An 18,978-nucleotide genomic window follows, 5' to 3' on the forward strand; every position below is an offset into this window, starting at 1 on the left:
CAGTTCTGTTTGATTTGGGATTTCAGTGGCACAGCTCGAGGTGATGAGGTTGCTCTCTCTGGTTTGCAGGTTTCTGGGCTCTCGGGTAGATAGCACAGGACCTGGAAGATGTTAAATATGGCACAGTCTGGTTCAAAGACTGTATGAGATAGAGAAGCTCTTTTTCCATCACTGTCCCTACAAAGAGAAATTTCTGCAGGCTGGGCTATGATAAATAAAGCTTTGAGATGGGGCCCTGTGAGTGATGGTGGGTCCATACAGAGAATTGGATGCCTGAGTGAGAGGATCAGATTTTCAGAAATCTAAATGAAAGGAGACTTGGGGATAAGGCTCATGAAAAATTAAGCTGGGCTTGAAAATCTGTTAGTGTGGGAGAAAAACCTCCTTCAGCCGCCGGTCCGTGCATCACGTCCAGTGCGGGGGCCAGCAGATGCTTTCACAGCCCTGGTGACACCAGCAGGGATTTTCCACAAGGACCTGCAGGTTTTATTAAAGAGGCAGATTTGCCAGGGGAAGGTGTCCATCTTCGTGGCTGAAACGCTTGTGAGAGTCTGGTGTCCTGAAAAGACCATAAATCCCTTTTGTTAATGGGTATTGCTGTCTAACTGCTGACTAATTAACAGTGCAAGGGATTTGGGTGATGATAACGTGACTCTGCTGTCCTTTAAAGTGGTTCGGTTCTCCTAACTCATGGGTTTTTAAAGTTTTTAACACATTTTGCTAACTATTAGAATTTTTTTCCCCCAAATGGATGTTGTTTTTTTCCTTTCCTTTGGAGAGGGATTGAGCTGGAAAAGCAGGGAGCCTGCAGCCAGCCTCACAGCATGTCCCTGACATCCTGGGACCTTCTCTGTCCCAGTGCTCCTGGGGGACGACTGTCCCCATGGGTGGGATTTCTAGGGATGGGATCCAAACAGAGGATGCAGAAGCTGTAGGGTTTTTCTTCCAACTTTCTAATGCTCGGCTTTGCATCCTTAATTCCGTGTTAACACTGAGGTGAGAGGGTGCAGCACTGAAAGCCTTTCTGTATTTATTGAAGCGGTGTTACTTGCAGTAGCAGTAATACCGCAGTCTCTCAGAGGAGTGGCTTCTTGTGGCACTCCTGGACTTGGTGGGGACAGCTTGTTCCCCCTCTTGTTTGCCACGTGAAGGGAAGTGTGAACACCCAGGCGGCCAGCTGTGTGCTAGACTTATTCATGAACTTTAAATATTTTAATACAAGCCTCGGTGCTTGAGGACTGAGGAGATACCAGCCACACGGCAGAATGGGGAGCAGCAGAAAAAAACAAAATACAGCATTTGCCCCTTGAAAATCTACTCTCAAGAGCCGTCCCTAAGCTGGATGTGCCTTCTCGGGAGCTGTAGCAATGGGCTGGAGTGGTGAATATGCTTATTTTTTTTCACCAAGATACAGTGCACTAAAATGAATATAGAGACCGAACAGGCACGGTTTTGCTTTCCCCATCAGGATATTGCCTCAGTGCAGTCACTCTGAGCAGGTAGGACCTCCTGGCGAGCACACACGTAAGGCTGGCGACTAATCTGCTTTATCAATTAGAGTCCCTTAATAAGCAACTTTGTGAGATCTCCCTTGGAGGTGGAGTTGTACAGCAGCTCTGCCCCTGGCTGGCACTCGCTGGCAGGGTTTGTACATCACATCTGGTGTCTCAGAAGGGGAGAAAAAGTTTCTATTCCAATTTCTTTTCCTCGTGTACTCCAACCCTCGTTGTCTTTTTTCACCTTTTTTTTGTGTCTCTCCATCTATGTTTTAATTTAAACTTTTCTTGCCCTGTTGCTGTGATCATGAGCCTGCAGAAGCTGGTGTTTCCGAAGAGTCCTGGGGATGCCACATCCCTTGAGTTGCTGGAGGCACCGATTCACTCAGCCGTGCAGCCGAGGCCGAGCACGGTGGGACCTCTTCAAGGACACATTCATCACTGAGGGCTGGGCCACGTGTTTAATGTAAACATTTGTTGTCCCAGACACCAGGTTCTGTTGCATTAAAGACTGTAAAGCCCAGTTTCTGGGAAGGGAATGCATTAAGCGTCCTCTGCTTGGCACAGGTGACACCAGCTCCGGGGGCAGTGCCAGCCCCAGTGCAGGCAGAAGGAAAGCAGTCCCAGGTTTCCTTAAGGACTGTGGGGGTGATAAATGCACAAAACCAGCTCTTTTCTCCTTCTCCCCATTTTCTTTTGCCGTTTGTCATTGCATTTCCCCAGGGATGCTGGCATTTTGTGTGGTGCCAGCATTTTCACCTGGAAGTACCCGGGGAATAACTGCATCAAGCTGGATAACAGCAGGGTGGTCCTCAGGAAGTGGCAGAAGTATTGATTAGTTTGAGGAAGAGAGGTTGGAAAGAAAAGGCTTCATTTATTTAGTGTTTTAAGACTGTTCTGCCAGCTCCTGCAGTGCCTATTACCCGAACAATTATTTAGTCACATATTTGTCATTACAGCAGCTTGAACACATTGAACACAGGAAGCCTTCCCACTTCTCCCCTTGGTTTAATCCTTACAGTCATGTGTCTCTCTTCCAACTGTGTCTTAAAAATAGAAATATAAAACAAATAATTCCCAGTGGTAGCTCAAAATACCCTCTTTGGGTTTTCAGAGCAAGCCTGGCTCCCTGTGCCTGTCCCTGGATGTTGCATGCTTCAGCCTTAGGGGCTCTGCTGGCTCCCTGCTCCTTACCTGTAGTTTGTGGTGTTAAAACTGCATATTTTTTCCTTTCTAATTGTGACTAGGAAGTAATTTTTGGGCTTGGTTTGGAGCTGATCCGTGGAAGGGTAGGATAATATTTTGGGATGGGGAGTTGTGGAAGTCCTGGTGAAGAGGTGGATCACTGAGTTGAGCACCAAGGTCCCTCTAAGGCTCCTTGGAGGAATGTGGAGTTGCAGCTGAAATCACCATTTTTCCCACTCTTCCTTCCAGAAGTTGCTTACTCACGTGTGTCTAATTTTTGTGCTAACAGGGATGCAATACAGAAGATATAATTACAAATTTAATACCTTCTTTTTCTGCTCTATTAAATTCCATTAAAAATAGCATGTTGGGCCTTTTAAGACAGCAGCTACTGTTTCTTCATCACCTTCGCGGTGAATGTATTTGGACTTAATATTTCATAATATTTTTCCCCAGGAGAGGCAGTTACATTTCTTGTCTCAGACAGAGCTGATGGGCAGGAAGCTGCAGTCATGCCAAATGTCTCATTCGTGCGTGGCAGGAGGGACCTCTTGAATCCCTGGAGTTGTGCCAAGGAAAGATAGATGTTCTGAGGAAAAAAGGGTAGATCTGGGATAGGAGGAACGGAAGGGATGATTGAATAACTGGCATTCCCCATCACACAGATGATACCGTTGTAGGGGAAAAAAATGAAAAAAGAAAAAAAAAAAGAAGACTTTGAGACAAAGCAACGCCTAATGCTGATTTATTCATTGCTTTGCAGGTTTGAAACTTTTGAAGTGAATAGCTTTGAACAGTTCTGTATCAACTATGCCAATGAAAAGCTCCAGCAGCAGTTCAACTCGGTAAGGTCAGCTTGGAAACGTTCCATAAAACTGAGCAGAAGATGTAACAAGGCAGGATTGTTGTGTGTCTGGCTTCTGCTTAATGGCTTTTACCTGCAGCCTGGATGGATCACGAGGATCCTTGGGATGCCTCTCTCCCAGACATTTCACTGCAATGGCTCTAGATATTCCTATCAAGTTGGAAAATGTTGCTTTGTTGATGTATAAGCTTGATCCTGGAAATGGATTTGCATGCTGTTTGTGCAAAGGCTGACAGATTGTTCTGCAGAAGTATGTAATTAGCCTTTTTCTTGGTGCTCTTTTGGTCCTAAAACAAAACTTGGACTGTCTCTTGCTGATTTCCAGTGTGAATTAAAATAAATTATGGGTATGGAAAACGTCCCATTAAATATGGCTTAAACCTGTGAGATGAAATCTCTGTATTAAATAACAGGATTGGACACACTCCACACTTTTCACTTGGACATGCCTCACAAAACCCAGAAATTTTCCATTCTTATTAGAAACAAGCATTTACCTGCGCTGGAAATGAAACCAGTAAGGGGTTGCCTTCTGCTTTGGTTTTAAGTAGGGAAAAAATTACTGTTAATTTCAGGATGCAGGAGAAAACTTGTTGAATTTGAGCGTTTAAGTACTGCAGATTAGTTTGGCCCTTTGAAACCATATCATATGCATGGACATGAACATTTGCAGTCTATCTAATGCATCAGATAGATCACTGCTGCTAAAAATGAAAAGTAAATTATGGATTGTATTTGCACTATTCATATCTTACTTGGTATGTCTAACTATCACTTCTGAAGCTTATAAATTCAAGCTCCAAGATGACATGTTTGAAGAGATTTTAAAAAGCTATCTTCGAAGGGGAAAGAAAAGTCCATTTGAAAAATCATTTTTTAATATGCTTTAGGGTATCTCAGAAATAGCCAGAGACAATTTATCTGCTTGGGCAGAGGCCTGAGATACGTAAGCCATGCAAAGATTTTTTTATTATAAGTTCTTCTAAAAAAGAATTTTCAGTAGAAGCATCCCTGAGTCAGTCAGATGCTGCTGCTGATACCCCTTCTAGGATGATGGGTGCTCTTTGTGGAGCCCTGCTCGCAGATGGGGACACGGGCTCTGAGCCCTGGCTGGGCTCCCAGTTTGTGAACCTGCTTCAGGTCACTGCTTTAATCAGCAGAGCAATAAAGCAGAGGAGGATTTTTGTCAGCCCAAGAGATATATTTGTCATTGCCACATCAGTATATGGCTTCCACCTCGACGCAGTGACAGCTTCAGTCGTTTTGTAGTGAAAGTCATTTAAAGCCTTCTTTTTCCCTGCGCTGTGGCTTCCCAGTGTAATGGTTCTATTTTCCCTGCCAGGAGCTAGGCTGTATAAATGGCAGGGCTATGTGAGGGCACCTAGGGCCTCTTTGGCTTCTGGATGTGCTCATGGAATGCTGAGCTCCAGCAGGGACAAGGTGGGGGGGGCTGTGCCCTGCTGGCTAGTGTCACACCTAGTGACTCTGCTTTCTCCCCCTCCCAGCACGTGTTTAAGCTGGAACAAGAAGAGTACATGAAGGAGGAAATCCCTTGGACTCTCATAGACTTCTATGACAACCAGCCCTGCATAGACCTGATAGAGGCCAAGCTTGGGATTCTGGACCTGCTGGATGAAGAGTGCAAGGTAAAGAGGACCTCCCACTTTTTTGCCAGTGGTTTTGTTTTTATAAAAGATCAAAGAATGGGCTTTAACCTGTGGTGTCTTGCAAGTTGGTAAACATCTCCTTTCATGTGTGTTGATACTGTGCTCATGGTGAGAATAGGTTTGAGCTGGCATTTGCTTTGGTTTGGAGCACTTCAGAGCCTCCTGGGCAGGTGTTTGCTCCAAATCTGGGTACCTGCACTGACCACGTGCAGCCAGTGCTTTTGTGTCTAGCCTGGCTGTACTGAGGAATAGCCATTGATTGAGACCTGATGTCTTTGGCATTGCCCAGGAGCTGGTGCTCCTCTCAAGCCTTATTTTGTCTCAGGGGAAACCTGAGTCCTCTTGCAGCAGCTCTTTAAGGTAAAGCTTATTGCATTTAGTCACAAACTTCAGAGACTTGTAATGTTGGAGAACAATTTGCTCACTTTTGCCCTCTCTCTCTCTCATACTGGCCAAAGTGAAATCTTGTTTGAAAGCTGAGAAGAAAAGCCATTGTGGCAAACCTTGATGACAATCCGTAAGAAAGGCTGGACTCCTTGTCCACACATCGTTCAGTCATGAATAATCAAATATACCTAGGAACAAGAAATGTCAGAGGGCAGGTTTCCTTGGGAAGTTGGGATGTCTGTTTTGAAGGTCTTTGATGCTGAAGATGTCCTGTTGGAAGGTGATGGGGTCTGCTTTCCTGCTGGGTGTGGCTGCCTTGAGGAGCCTCAGCCTGGTGTTGCTGTGGGGTGGTCCAAGTTGTCCTCAGAAAGGGTTTTAGTTGAGACTTGGATGTATTCTGTGCCAGGAAATGTCTTTCTGACTGTGGGAGGGCTTCCAGTGTTTTTGAACAAAGGCAGGGAGGAGTGAGGCAAAGTGTTGGGAGAGCTGAAGTAGGTAAGCATAGCCAAGGCGGTAAGAAGGACCCAAGGAGTTCTTGTTGTGTCTGTTGTATTCATGTGTACAGGACAGATCTGGCGGCCCAAGAACACAAGTGTCCTGTTGCACCAGAGGGAAAGGGTTTGGATCCATTATTTAGACTAGTTTCCCTGGACAAGGATGTAGGACCTGTCTTTGTCTGGAAGGGGGGTGGCCTTTGGAGTGTTTGCTGTCCTCCAAGTACCAGGGCTGCCTTCCCAGGCACGATGGGGCTGTCCCAGCCTGCACATCCCATGAGCTCAGCCCTGGTGTGTGCCACAGATACTCTGGCTACCTCTTTGGGGTGAGCCAGAGTTGGGCCTTTGCCCTTTTCAAATCTGCTCTCAGGAAAATCTCCTTAAAAATGAGAACAAATTAGACTTAGTTTGATGTCCTTAAAAATAGCATTTCTGGCAGTGCTGGCTCAGAAGGAGGCTCAGATTATTTGTTTGATATTCAGCACCATTTCATCTGGTCTCTGTGCTATTAAGCCCATTAAATTTTGCAGGCCTAAACTGTCTCCTGGATGCTGTGAGGACCAAAAGGAAAGTTTCCCTGGTGTTGGGAGTAACATCCTCGGCTCCTCTCTGGAGCACCTGGCACTGGTTGCTGCTGGTGGCATTGCTGGTGGTGACATTGCAGCTCCCATGTACCAGCAGCAGATCTGCCTGGCACTGCTTTTTTCATCCATACTTATTTTTTGAACAAAAAAAAAAAAAAAAAAAAGAAAAAGAAAAAAAGAAACACAAGATCTATTCCTTCCCCCTTCTCATCAAATGCCAATTTTCTGGGTGTTTACCTGTCAGTGAGGGATGCTGTCATTAGTCACAAACCCTTATTACTGGCCCTGTAATCACCTCTTTTATAACAACCTGCAAGTGTTCTCCAGATTTATGAAAATTTCAGCAAAACCTGTCAGCTGAAAGCAGCAGTTTATGGACTAAAACCTTCACCCCCACGGCAGTGTTTCACCTCCTGGGGTGGGACCACAATAGGGTAATTACATGCCACCTCGTTAGAACCTCCAGCGGTGGATAAAAACACTCTGGGATGTGAAATGGCGTCAGGGGAGTATTTGGTACATAATGAAGCTTTAGTGCAAATGCAGAGGGTTTGTCACTAATGTTCTTGCTTCACAGTATGGGGGTATTTTTTAATCCTTAGTGTGTGGTTGGGGGGGAGGTGGCTGGGTGCTTGCTGAAGCAGTTCAGGAAGTGGAGGTCCTAGGATAATCTTGTTGCTGTTTAGGGAAAAATTGACATAAGAATTGGCAGCGAAAGAGAGGGCTCTTGAACTGGGATTGGAGTGTTAAGGACTAAACCTGTCTCATGAAAGCTAATGAGAAAAACCCTAGTTCTTAAAACAGACTTTAGAATATAGAATCATGGAACGAACCACAGAATCACAGAATGGTTTGGTCTGGACCTTAAAGATCATCCTGCTGGACCCCCTCCTCCACCCCTTTTACTATCCCAGGCTGCTCCAAGCTCCATCCATCCTGGCCTTGGACACTGCCAGGGATTCAGGGGCAGCCACAGCTGCTCTGGGCAACCCTGTGCCAGGGGCTCCCCACCCGCACAGGGAAGAATTCCTTCCCAATATCCCATCCATCCCTGCCCTCTGGCACTGGGAAGCCATTCCCTGTGTCCTGTCCCTCCATGCCTTTGTGAAAAATCCCTTTCCAGGAGGGAGATGTTTATGTTTGGGGTTTTTTAAACAGTTTTGAAATCATAGGAGTTGAAAGCTGTTGCTAAGGTTGGAGGTGGCTTCTGGGGCTCATTTGGTCCTACCTCCTGTTACATCCTTGGTCTGCCCAGGAACCCTTACAATCTCTCTGGACTGTGACTTGTGTCCTCTGCTAAGGGACCCTGGAGTCCTTGAAGAGCCTTTTCCCTGTCTCCTGCACTGGAGTTTCACCTGCCTGGATCCATAGCTTTTAGAACCTCTTGATTTTGCTCTGATGCCAGAGGAACAGCGAGAGTTCATGTCCCCTGCTCAGAAAAGGCCTTGGCCAGAAACCAAGGCCACCACGATGGTGGGACGCTGACGTGCTGTAGCACAAACTGATGAGCCCAAAGAGGTGGGAAAGGGCAGAAGGGCATCCAGGAGAACCTCCCTTCTTTTGGGCTGTGAAGGGTGGATGCAGTCACTGTGGGGCTAAGGGGGAAATTGGGAAAAGAGTAGAGTCTGTCAGAAGAAATGAAGGATGGAGGCTGTCTTCTCTAAATCCAGTTGTGGGAAGATTGCTTGGATGCCTGGAATGGATTTAGGGTATGGTTGCACTTGTGGAGGGAGTTACTTTGGTGGAGGGGACAGCACACTTTGGAAGACTCTGAATGCTTTGAGTTCTGAGGAAACGTGGAGTGACTTGCACTCTCTGAAGAGGAGCAGCCAGTTGGGATTGGTTTTTCAAGAGGTTTAAGTTATCCTTAGAGGAAACAGAAAACTTTCAGAAGTGCACTCGAGCCTCTGTCAGAGCTGGATGAGCTGTCCTGCTTTTCAGGCTGAAACTCCATGCCATGTGGGAGTGCTGCCGGTCTTCCAAACCCTTCCCAAGTGCCTGGGACAATGCTCTCTGGCACAGGGTGGGATTTTTGAGGCGGTCCTGTGCAGGGCCAGGAGTTGGACATTGTTAGTCCTTGTGGGTCCCTTCCAGCTCAGGATATTCTGTGGTTCTGTTTGGGAGTGCAGTGAGAGGTTGCTGTGGATGCCCAGGTTTCTCCGTAAGATGTCCTGCTGGTACCTCACTGTTTCCTTGTTTTCACCTATGCTGTTGGCATGGGAATGGGAATGAAAAAAATAATGAAAAAAGAAGTGTCCATTTCCAGTAAGTGCATCCAAAAGGGTTCAATCAAGAACAGGCTGATTGGAAGGGTTCACGTGTCAATGTCATCATCGTTGTCCAAGATTCCTGAGGGATCTTTCTGCTGTGGAGCAGCCTGACCCTGAGGCTGCCAAAGGGAGATGTGTCTCACCAAACCCACGAAGTCCTGCATGTTCTTGAGCTCCGTTGTGGCTCCATTCTGTGTTTCATGGCACGTTGCCACTGTGTTATGCTGCTAATGTGCCAAATGCATTTTCTAGCGCTGTTGAGAAGATGCTCTTTAACCTTTGCTGTGTCCTTCTGTCAAGTGCCAGGAACACTTTACTCCGCTTCAGGCCGACTGGTGTTCATCCCGCTTGTCTCTGTGCATCGCTGCGAACCTGGGGATCTGAGCAAATGTGTTTTCCTTGTCTGGACTCGTTAGTTTTTTGGACATCAGAAATTAGCACATGGCCTTCCTGTCCAGGGGGGATTTCTGCTCCACGAGCAGATACACAGAGGTTGGACCCCTGGGCTTTCCTCTCGGGCGGGCCGCTCAATGCGTGGGCAGAACAGGCTCCCCTACGTCACGCTGTCAGCTCTGATGCCTTCAAAGTCAGGCACATCACTTGTAGTGGAACGTGTTTCTGGAGTGCAGAAGCAGCCCAGGCTCTTTTCAGGCTTTGACTTATATTGGAGTGCTACGGAGAAAAGAAATAAAATGTGAATAGTTCCTACTGTGTTTTCTGAGCGTTGGCATTTAGATCATTAGGTTTGAATCACAGAATCCCTGAATGGTTTGGGTGGGAAGGGACCTTAAAGCTCATCCAGTTCCACCCCCTGCCATGGGCAGGGACACCTTCCACTGTCCCAGGTTGCTCCAAGTCCCGTCCAACTTTGCCTTGGACACTGCCAGGGATCCAGGGGCAGCCACAGCTGCTCTGGGCACCCTGTGCCACCCTCGCAGGGAGGAGTTTCTTTCTAATACATAATCTAAATCTACCCTCCTTCACCTTAAGCCATTGACCTTTGTTTCTTTCATCCATTTAATTGTCCTTCTGTTGGAGGTGGTGGTGGAGGGAATCTCAGCCTTTATGCCAGGTGGTTCCAAGCATCTCTTCATATGGCTGGCGGGTTCTCGGGGGGTGCTTGATGCTGGGATGCAGAATGGGCAGATGGATCCTGTGGGGCTGGCCCTGGCTGCAGTGGGTGGATGTGATTTTGGTTGCAGCAGCTCCTGGCAGTGCTGGGGACAGTAAATCTAGAGGGGAGGGGACCCTTCCCGTGACAGGCGGAGGCACGGTGGGGACAGATGAGCACAGGCAGTGACCTTGTGCAATTCCTGGTATCAGCTTTATCCTGTTTAAGGATTCCGTACAAAACTCGCAAGGCAGTCGCTTTTCCTCTTGCCCATCCCCTGAAAAAAAGATGAGATATCCTCTAAATAACTTCCTCAGTTGCTCTAAGGGCCTCAAACTGCCAAGCTAATACCAAAAGCTGTTATAATAGTGCAGATAATGGCCTTGTTAGTTTTTATCTCTGGAACTTGGTCCCTATCAGGTGCTTCTCAGGCAGCTAAAAATACTCAGGCTGCAGGACGGTGAGCAGGGTATGGCAAACCCTCATTCTGGGAGGCAGGAGCGATGCCTTTGAAGTTCAGTTCCGAGATAAGCGGGTTTTTCAGCAAAGTGGATGGTCTGGAGGAGAGCTGCTGCAGGATAAATCTGGCTCAAGGTGGCTGCAGAGCTCCTGCTCTGCACCTGTGGCTTACTCCTGCATGGGAGGCACCCAGTGATAGCTCCAGAAAGGATGTTTTTGCATGTAAATATTAAATATAACCCATGAAAAGAAACACATCTACATTTATATGACCCCATAGTTTAAACATGCGAGTCTTACCTTGCATAAATAAAATATGTATATAATTGCATAGCTAAGTGTCTTTCAATATTTATAGTCTGTGTTATTTCTGTATATATCCATAATTGGCTACGCTTAAAAACTGTAAAATATAAATAAATATGAGGGAACATGGCTTGCATGAAAGGCTGCTGCTTTTAATTCACCCTCATTAGCAGGGATTGGCAGGAGATTCTTATTCTTCTGTCCAGAACCCATCTGACATGTTTTAGTTTGCTGTCATGAAATCAAAGGCTGTTTCAGAACAGCATAAAGAAATATTCCTCACCTGTCTCATGTTTTCCTTCTTCATGTTCTCTGTCCCTATTTCCTCTGTCATTTTTCATATAAAGGTCTATGTAAAGTCCTGATGGATGATCCAGAGCTCTGCCTGCTGCTGCACAGTTGTTCTGTGGTTTCTAGGCTTTGTCCCATCTAAGTTTAGATATTGCCTGAGACTTTTCTTCTGAACCATCTCTTTTTCTAACCTAATTATACAATTAGCCATTTTTCTTGTTAAAAAAAAATATATGTGTGTGTGTGTGTGTATGTGCAGCTATTGCTGTGCTCAGCAGTGATCCATGGGATGGGGATGAACCTCGTCAGAGGTGGCTCTCAGACCCCAAAGGAACAGCTTCACTCCTCGTTTCCTTTGGTTTTCAAGACTGGGCTGGAAAAGTACAAAATAAAAGATATGTACAGGTGCTTTCCTCAAGTGCCCAAATGTTTTTTGGAGAGTTTTTGGGGGGTTTTGGCTGGTTAGCGGAGAGGGACCTAGGCATATCCTAAAATAATGAGTTTTTATGTGAAGTGTAGAGATGTATTTAGTATTAGAAGGTGCAGCAGGTTGTTATATGCTGCTGTGCAGCTGTGTGTGCTTAGAAAATAATAAAATAACAAAAATAAAATTCCCCGATCTTGAAAATATATTGCACTGACTTAATTTCACCCTTGTTTAGTGGGTGAAAACTGCAGGTGCTGAGGAGGAAGGGAAGCTCAAGCCCTGCTTTAACTGATTTGTGGAATTAGCCCATTCCTTTGCTGCACAGGTAGTTCTGTGAGGGTTTTTTAAAGTCCCTGCCACTTTTTAGGATGTTTCCATTCTCTGCCCTGTCCTACCAAGCCAATTTCTTGGGCAACACCTGGTATCTTGGTGTACCATGGCCAAATGATTTCAAAGGCAGGTCCACACAGACCTCTGCACCCTGATTTTGGTATAAACAGGAGGCAGAAGGAGGGTTTGGCATCCAGGACATCCGTGGCACAGGAGGTTGGATGGGTGGGAAGGGGAGAAGGGAATCATTTGCCTGCAGTAGGGCAGGTGTGTGGGTCTGAAGTCCCAACCCTATAACTGGGGTTAAAGCATCCTGGAATTGGGATCTAAGTGGTCCCAGCCCAAGCCTGCTGAAGCTTCAGCTTTCTGAAGACTTTTAATTTTATTTTTATTTAATTTAGATACTTTAGAATCACCATTGTATTAGCACTATTATTTTAAATTAAATAAACCAGAACTTCATGCATGTGGCCTCACGTGGCAGTTTCTGGAAGCTATTCTGTCACCTAAAATCGCATTAAAAAATAATGTTGGTGCCTGAGTAATTAATGTATCTTAAGTGTAAAAATACTTCCCAAATATTTCTGGGTTATATATTAGTGGGTTTTTGTAGTTGTTTGGGGCAGGGGGTATATTTGGGTTTTGTTTTGGGTTTTTTTGTTTGGTTCTGGGTTTGTTTTCGTTGGGGTTTTTTTGTTTGTTCTTTTTGTTTGTTTTTTTTGGGGGGGGAGGTATTGGGTTTTTTGTTGGTCTTTGGTTTGGTTTTGTTTGTTTTGGTGGCTGTTTTTGGGGGTTTGGGTGTTTGGTTTTTTTTTGTTGTTTTGTTTTGTTTGTTTTTGGTTTTGTTTTTGTTTTGTTTCAGGGTTTGTGTTTTTTTTTTTTTGTTTGTTTTGGGGTTTTTGGTTTGGTTGGTTTTTTGTTTGTTTGGGATTTTTTGTTTGTTTATTTCGTTTGGTTGGTTCGTTTCGCCGTTTTTTCCTGCAAGAGCCGTTCCGGCTGCTGGAACAGAACCGACATTTGGGTGTTTCCTGGCTGGAAAGGCAGTTTCAATATGTTTGTCACTAAAGTACATGAACACAAAGCTCCACCTGGCCCTGGCACTGTCCCCTTTGTCCCCGTGCAGGTGCCCAAGGGCACGGACCAGAACTGGGCGCAGAAGCTGTACGACCGCCACGCCGCCAGCCAGCACTTCCAGAAGCCACGCATGTCCAACACCTCCTTCATTGTCCTGCACTTCGCTGACAAGGTACCTACCTGGGAAACACACAGCAGGGACAGGAAAGCCTCCCGCAGGGAAATCAGCTGATCGCCCCTGTGAGCTGCTCCTTGGTGATTGCGGCTCGGTGCTCAAATCTGCATCAGCTCTGAGGAGGTCAGCCTTCCATCTGTGGCTCTGAGCTGTGCATTGTCGTGCTTCTCGAGTAGAGAAAAATCCTCTTTCCCAAAGCTGCAGTGAAATGGATTTCTGTAAGGGCAGCTTGGCAGAAAATGTGTTGGAAATGTGTTTGAGGAGCAGGAGCTGTGAGTGTCAGCAAGGCATAGTGTGGGAGGAGGTGAGAGGTGTTCCTGGGCAGATCTTACCATCCCGAGGGAGAGGATAGCAACTGTGGCACTAAACTGAACCAAATCCCAGTGCCTGGTGCTCAGGGGTCTTGTCTGTGGGCTTCAGCTTCACTGAAGCCCTGACGTGACAGGTGTCACTCACAGCAAATAGGAATCTCAAAAGTTTGCACACATTTGTTAGAAAAAAATTAAAAAGATCAACCCAGGGATGTGTCTGCGGAGATGGACAGCATCCAGGTGCTGTGATACATACAGGTACTTCTTCTAACCAGGTTTTCCCTGGATGCCAGAGGCACTTTTGTCTTGGAGTGGCTTTATGATGTGTATCCCATGTCTCTGCCCTATGCCCAGAAATTAATTTTTGTGCCTTTCTATGCCTTTAAACTGAGCCTGAGAGGGGGAAGAAGAAACAGCAAAACTTTTTTAAAGCAGTTTGCAGCTTGTTCAAGGTCACACAGAGATAGCGACTTTTTTTTCCAGCTGCGGTGGGGGAGTGAGGAAGCACCCGGCTTGTGGTTTTTTTTTCCAGTCAGCTTTTGGCCAGTTGTTCAGTTTCTTGTTCTCTGGAGAGAGACTGAGAGTTGAACTTTTTTTGCTTCCCTGGAATTTCGGATTTCCTCCCTTTTCTGCTGGACTGCTTCAATATCAGAACACATCAGGAGGACTTGCCACTGGGCACAGAGGGCCTGGCCCTGGGCCAAGCCCCAGCTCCAAGGATACCAAAGGGAGGACTCTGACACTTACCTAGGATTTTTCTCCATAGCGAATTTTCATTATTCAGCATTATTTTCCTTTTCCCGTGTGTTTGGTAAATAAATAGTTTTTATCTCTTTCACTTTCCTTCGCGGAAAATTTATTTTTCCCAAACCTGGTGGGGGGAGGAGTGGCTGTGCCTTCTCTCAGAGGATGTATTTCTAAATTTGGCCAAACTGGCACAACTTTCCATGGCAAAGGTTGGTACTCACCTTTCCTTAGGCAAGTGGTTTTGCATATGGGTCACTCACAAACAATACTTCTTAGCAAGTTTTCCTCTTTTTTTAAATGTAAAAAAAAAGAGAAATGTTCTTCTGTTCTCTCTAAATTATTATTATTATTGGGTTTTTTAAAATTAAAATTTAAATTTTTTTAATTGCATCCCAGCCATCTGCAATTTCAAAACCCTGGAGACCTACAAGAGACTTAGCCAGGGCGTATTTTGAGGTTTATTGATTAACTTACAAGGAGCTGAGAAGTGAACAAAAGAGAGGGTAGAGTTACTGATGATCCTTGCATTTTTTACTCCTGGTTTCCATACTGAGCAATTTAATGACTAAGAAACAATCTGTGTTTGCAGTAAGGGTTTTGCTTTCACTCAGATTCACTTCTTTTGATAGAAAGCGACCTTTAAATTCCAGTTGTTCCTTTCTCCTCTCAGGTTTTTCGGGTGAGCTCCCGATGGCAGGGGAGTGGTGGGAGCACCTTGTCCCTGTGTGTTTGGACTTGACCCTCTGAGCTTCTCCCCTTTGTGTCCTGGTAGGTGGAATACCAGAGCGAGGGGTTTCTGGAGAAGAACAGGGACACCGTGTACGAGGAGCAGATCAACATCCTGAAAGCCAGCAAGGTAAAAGCAGTGAGTCAGAGCACTCGTCCAGGCTGGAGCTGAGCTGTGTCCCTGTGCCACGCCAAGCGGGCTGAGGGTGTTAGCATGCAGCTGCCCTCAGCCACTGACAGCAGCCAAAGAGCCAGATCAGTGGGGTGTGGAGCGGGGAAAAGGGGGGAGAGGAGGGTGCTGGGGGTTACAGTCGCACCCATGTGTGGATGTGGGTGGTTGCGTGCGGTTGTCAGAATTCCTTCACTCTGGTGTTGGTGTCCTGTCAAGATGCATCTCAAAAATAGTTTCCAAACCTGCTGATGCTCTTCTTTTCTGGTCACCAAAATTGGGAACAGGTAGGTTTTGGGCATTGTAAATCCCACTTAACTCTTGCTTAGAGCTCCCCACCTGTCACCCATCACCCACAGAATCACAGGATGATTTGGGTTGGAAGAGAACTTAGGGATCATCTCATTCCAGCCCCCTGCCATGGGACACCTTCCACTAGACCAGGCTGGTCAAAAGCAAGGGGATCTGGGGTTAAAAGCCGCTGTCACCAGTGTTGTGTGTTTATTGTGTGTGGCTGGCCTTGCTGGTCCTATCCCCCCTGTATGTGAGAATAGCTTAATCTTAGCTTCCTCTTAGTTGTAATCCATCATACTTGTCCCTGTGACTTCTAATTACTTTGATAATTACTATTCGAAAAGTAGAGAAATGTAACATGAACTCTGAGACACTCCAGCTGCTGTGGGGCTGTTTTACACCGCTGCCAATGTGTAACTTTAACAAATTAACAGATACTAATGATCACTCTTGGATGTCTCTTGTGTCTTACAAGATTCTGTGCCATGTACCTCCCCTCTCCCAAGTGTTGTAGAAACAACTTGTCAACATCTCATTGCACCAAGTGCCAACGGGGATGTATTGACTGGCCTTGAATGCCACATCTCCTGGTAAAGGCTTTTTTGGCTCTTGGTGTTTAAAACCCGCTGTGGGCTGTGGGTTTGGTGGGATGTTGGAAGCAGAAGAGCTGTGGGGCTCTGAAGGCTTTGGAGTGGGTCATGCCTGCAGTAAATGACCCAGTGGGCAGTGGGTTCCAAGTCAGAGATTTGACAGTTTTCTGTACAAATTGAGGAGATTTTACATTGACTTCCAGTACCATACTCCTGTTCCCTGTCAGCATTTGGGTAGGTTGGGTTAAAAGTGTCAGTAACACAGACAGCTAAGGAATTTCAAATCTTTGTTGTTTTAAAACCAGACCAAAAGTTCTTCCCTGCAGCCTTGAGTCTGTCAATTAATGAGCTGAAACTTTAAACAACCTCCTCTCTCCCAGGTGAAGCTTTTATTGAGGAGTTAGTGTGAAAATGCAGCCCTGCAAAGTCCAACTCACCATCCAGCAGCCAAAATCCAGGCTGCGTGACTCTGGGGCACCACTGTACCTTCAAACCTGGTGTGTGGTTTAAGGAAGGAATACATCTGCTTTCCTCCAAACCATTTCAAAGCCTTCCACAGCATGGACCAGCATGTTAAGTTGGTTTAGGGTTTTTTTTGCATTACAGATTTTGAACCCCCCCTGCATGTTGCAAGCAAATGTGTCTCATATCTAGACTTCTCTTTGTGACACCCTTAGGTTTATTGCTGGCTGTGACCTTCTAAATGCCACCCTGAATAAGGAGTGGGATGAAGGGAGATGGAGGAAGCATTATTTTTAGGAGCGTTTTAAGCAGGAGTTTGTTCCTGTCAAAGTTAGGAGAGATGAGAATGGGAAATTATTTAACTGCTGTCAGTGGCTTGGCTGTTTCACAGCAAGGAATTCATGTGAAGATGGCAAGATGAGCAATTTTCTCATCCATGGGAGTAGTTGTGAAACTAATAACTGTGAAGCCGGGCTTTAATAATGCCCAAATCAAGAGCTCTGCATGTTCAGGAAGCTTCCCAGGGTAAAAACTGGGCGTGATTAGAGCTCATTAGAAATGCTAGGTAACCTCCAGGAATAATTGATGCTGTATGATTAATTATTTAGCCAGTACTGAACTTGCTCTTGGAGTCAGTGCTGCAGGACTGGCAGTGTCTGATAAGGATTTCTGTTTGACTTCTTCCTGTTGGTGTGGAGGAGAGATTGTAACTCATTGGAGCAGTGTGTTGCCGAGTGGTGGAGACCCTGGAAATCGTTCCCTAAAAACAGAGATATAAAATAAAGGCTCTCTTGTCATATATAGGGACCACAATATAGTAGCAGAGCAAGCTGGACTTTTGTTTAATAGCTGGGTTGGAAGGGATCTTAAATCCCATCCAGTGCCACCCTCTGCCATGGGCAGGGACACCTTCCACTATCCCAGGTTGCTCCAAGCCCCGTCCAACCTGGCCTGGGACACTTCCAGGCATCCAGGGACAGCCACAACTGCTCTGACCCAGCACAAAACACTCTGAAATGCACTTCAGTCTGAGAACCTTTGAGAGATAGTTTGATGAATTCCTACCTTTAAGCCATTCCCTTAACGACATGCTAGCAGTGGCTTCTATCAGCCCGTGTTGATCCTGTGCTGTTCTGGGAAGAAGAGCAGCAGGAGCATCGTCACCTTCCTCCTGCAAATCCTTCAGCACCTGATGATCTCTTGCTGCCCCTAACCCCTGTCTGCCAGCAGATCATTACGCTGTTTTTTTGCCTCTTGGCTGCCGTGTGCCCTCCAGGGCTATAAACAATTAAAAACAATTTTGTTTTGCTGTAAAAAGCAACCTGGTCTCACCAAACCAGAAAAAGCAGCAGTGGCAGTGCTGAGTCTGCTGCCCAGATGTGTAGATTTAACTAAAGCTCAGATTTGTGCTGCAGAGGGCTGTGCTGCGAGGACTTTGTCCTGTCCTCGGGATCAGGCTGGCACACAGCATTCCCTGCCCTCTTCTTTGCATTCCCACTAAAGCAGTACAGAGGGCAAGGGGGAACACTGAATTTAACACAGCAAGGACCTGAGCACCTCCCTGTCAGCAAGCGCATCGCTGACGAAGCACTCCCACCAAGGCAGAACTGCCTTCTGCTGATTAGAATGCAATTAATGCCATCAACAAGATGGTGAAAGAGACTTTATAAAGCAGTTAATTAGTTCTGTAAGCACTGGTCAGCCAAAACAGTTGAGAGCTGATGTTCTTTGAATTAAGGAAAATTATTTGAAAGCTGATGGAAAGCATACAGGCATGCTGTGAAGGTATTACATTCCAGTTCTCTGTAATTACAAATAATGCACCAATGGTTTTGACTCTGCCAGCTGGGGAGGAGGGTTCTGTCTTTTCTTACTTACGCCCTGGAACCTGTGGAATGGTTCCTGCTAGAGATGATCCCAGTTTCACCAGATTTGCATTATGCAGGCTGAGAGCTCGGCTCTGAGATCCTTCTCCAGCACTTATTCAGGAACAAGCGCTGCTGTTATTGATGGCAAGTGGATGGAGGGATCAGTGGCACTCCCAGCTCTGTTGAGAAGATATTTTGAAGCCCAAGATTACATCCAGGGGTTTTACCACATCATTAGGTGTGAGGTAGTAACACAGTGCCTGTGTTGGATGTCTTCATCAGTACATGTGCCATCCATACGTCCCGTGTTTGCAGGAGTCAGAGCATCCCAGATGGTGATGAGTCATCCACAACAACTGTCAGGATGTCTTTCTTAGGCATAGAGGGCCAGGTGAAGAACGTGGGAGCCTTTATTTTGGTAGGAGTTGAGGGAGCTGCAGAGATAGCAGTGAAAGCTGAGAGTATGAAGCAGGTCCTTAGCAGGCCTGCAAGCAATTTGCTCATGCAATGCAAACCATTTCCTTCCCACAGTGGTGTTGAGGCTGCTGTACTAACAAGCTGTGAGAACAGCCTACAGGACAGGGCTGGAAGCGTTCTTGTTTCAGCCCAGGGATGTGGCAGAGAGCCAGGCAGCCCTTCACGGCACTGGGCTGTCTGTTTGTGTTTAAAAAGCGGTAAACCAGAGCACTC

General features: G+C 46.2%; 1 protein-coding gene across 4 annotated transcripts in view; it reads left to right on the plus strand.

Annotated features, from left to right (window-relative positions):
- Positions 1-18,978, plus strand: part of MYO5B (myosin VB) — a 149,135-nt gene that overhangs the window by 63,715 nt on the left and 66,442 nt on the right. For all 4 annotated transcript variants that reach the window (XM_032095232.1, XM_032095234.1, XM_032095233.1 and 1 more), the window contains exons 11-14: positions 3,445-3,526; positions 5,052-5,192; positions 12,996-13,118; positions 14,952-15,035. In XM_032095232.1, coding sequence (XP_031951123.1) covers positions 3,445-3,526; positions 5,052-5,192; positions 12,996-13,118; positions 14,952-15,035 — 430 coding nt within the window. The remainder of the gene's footprint in view (positions 1-3,444; positions 3,527-5,051; positions 5,193-12,995; positions 13,119-14,951; positions 15,036-18,978) is intronic.

This window comes from Corvus moneduloides, chromosome Z (assembly GCF_009650955.1).
Source record: "Corvus moneduloides isolate bCorMon1 chromosome Z, bCorMon1.pri, whole genome shotgun sequence".
Taxonomy (NCBI): Eukaryota; Metazoa; Chordata; class Aves; order Passeriformes; family Corvidae; genus Corvus; species Corvus moneduloides.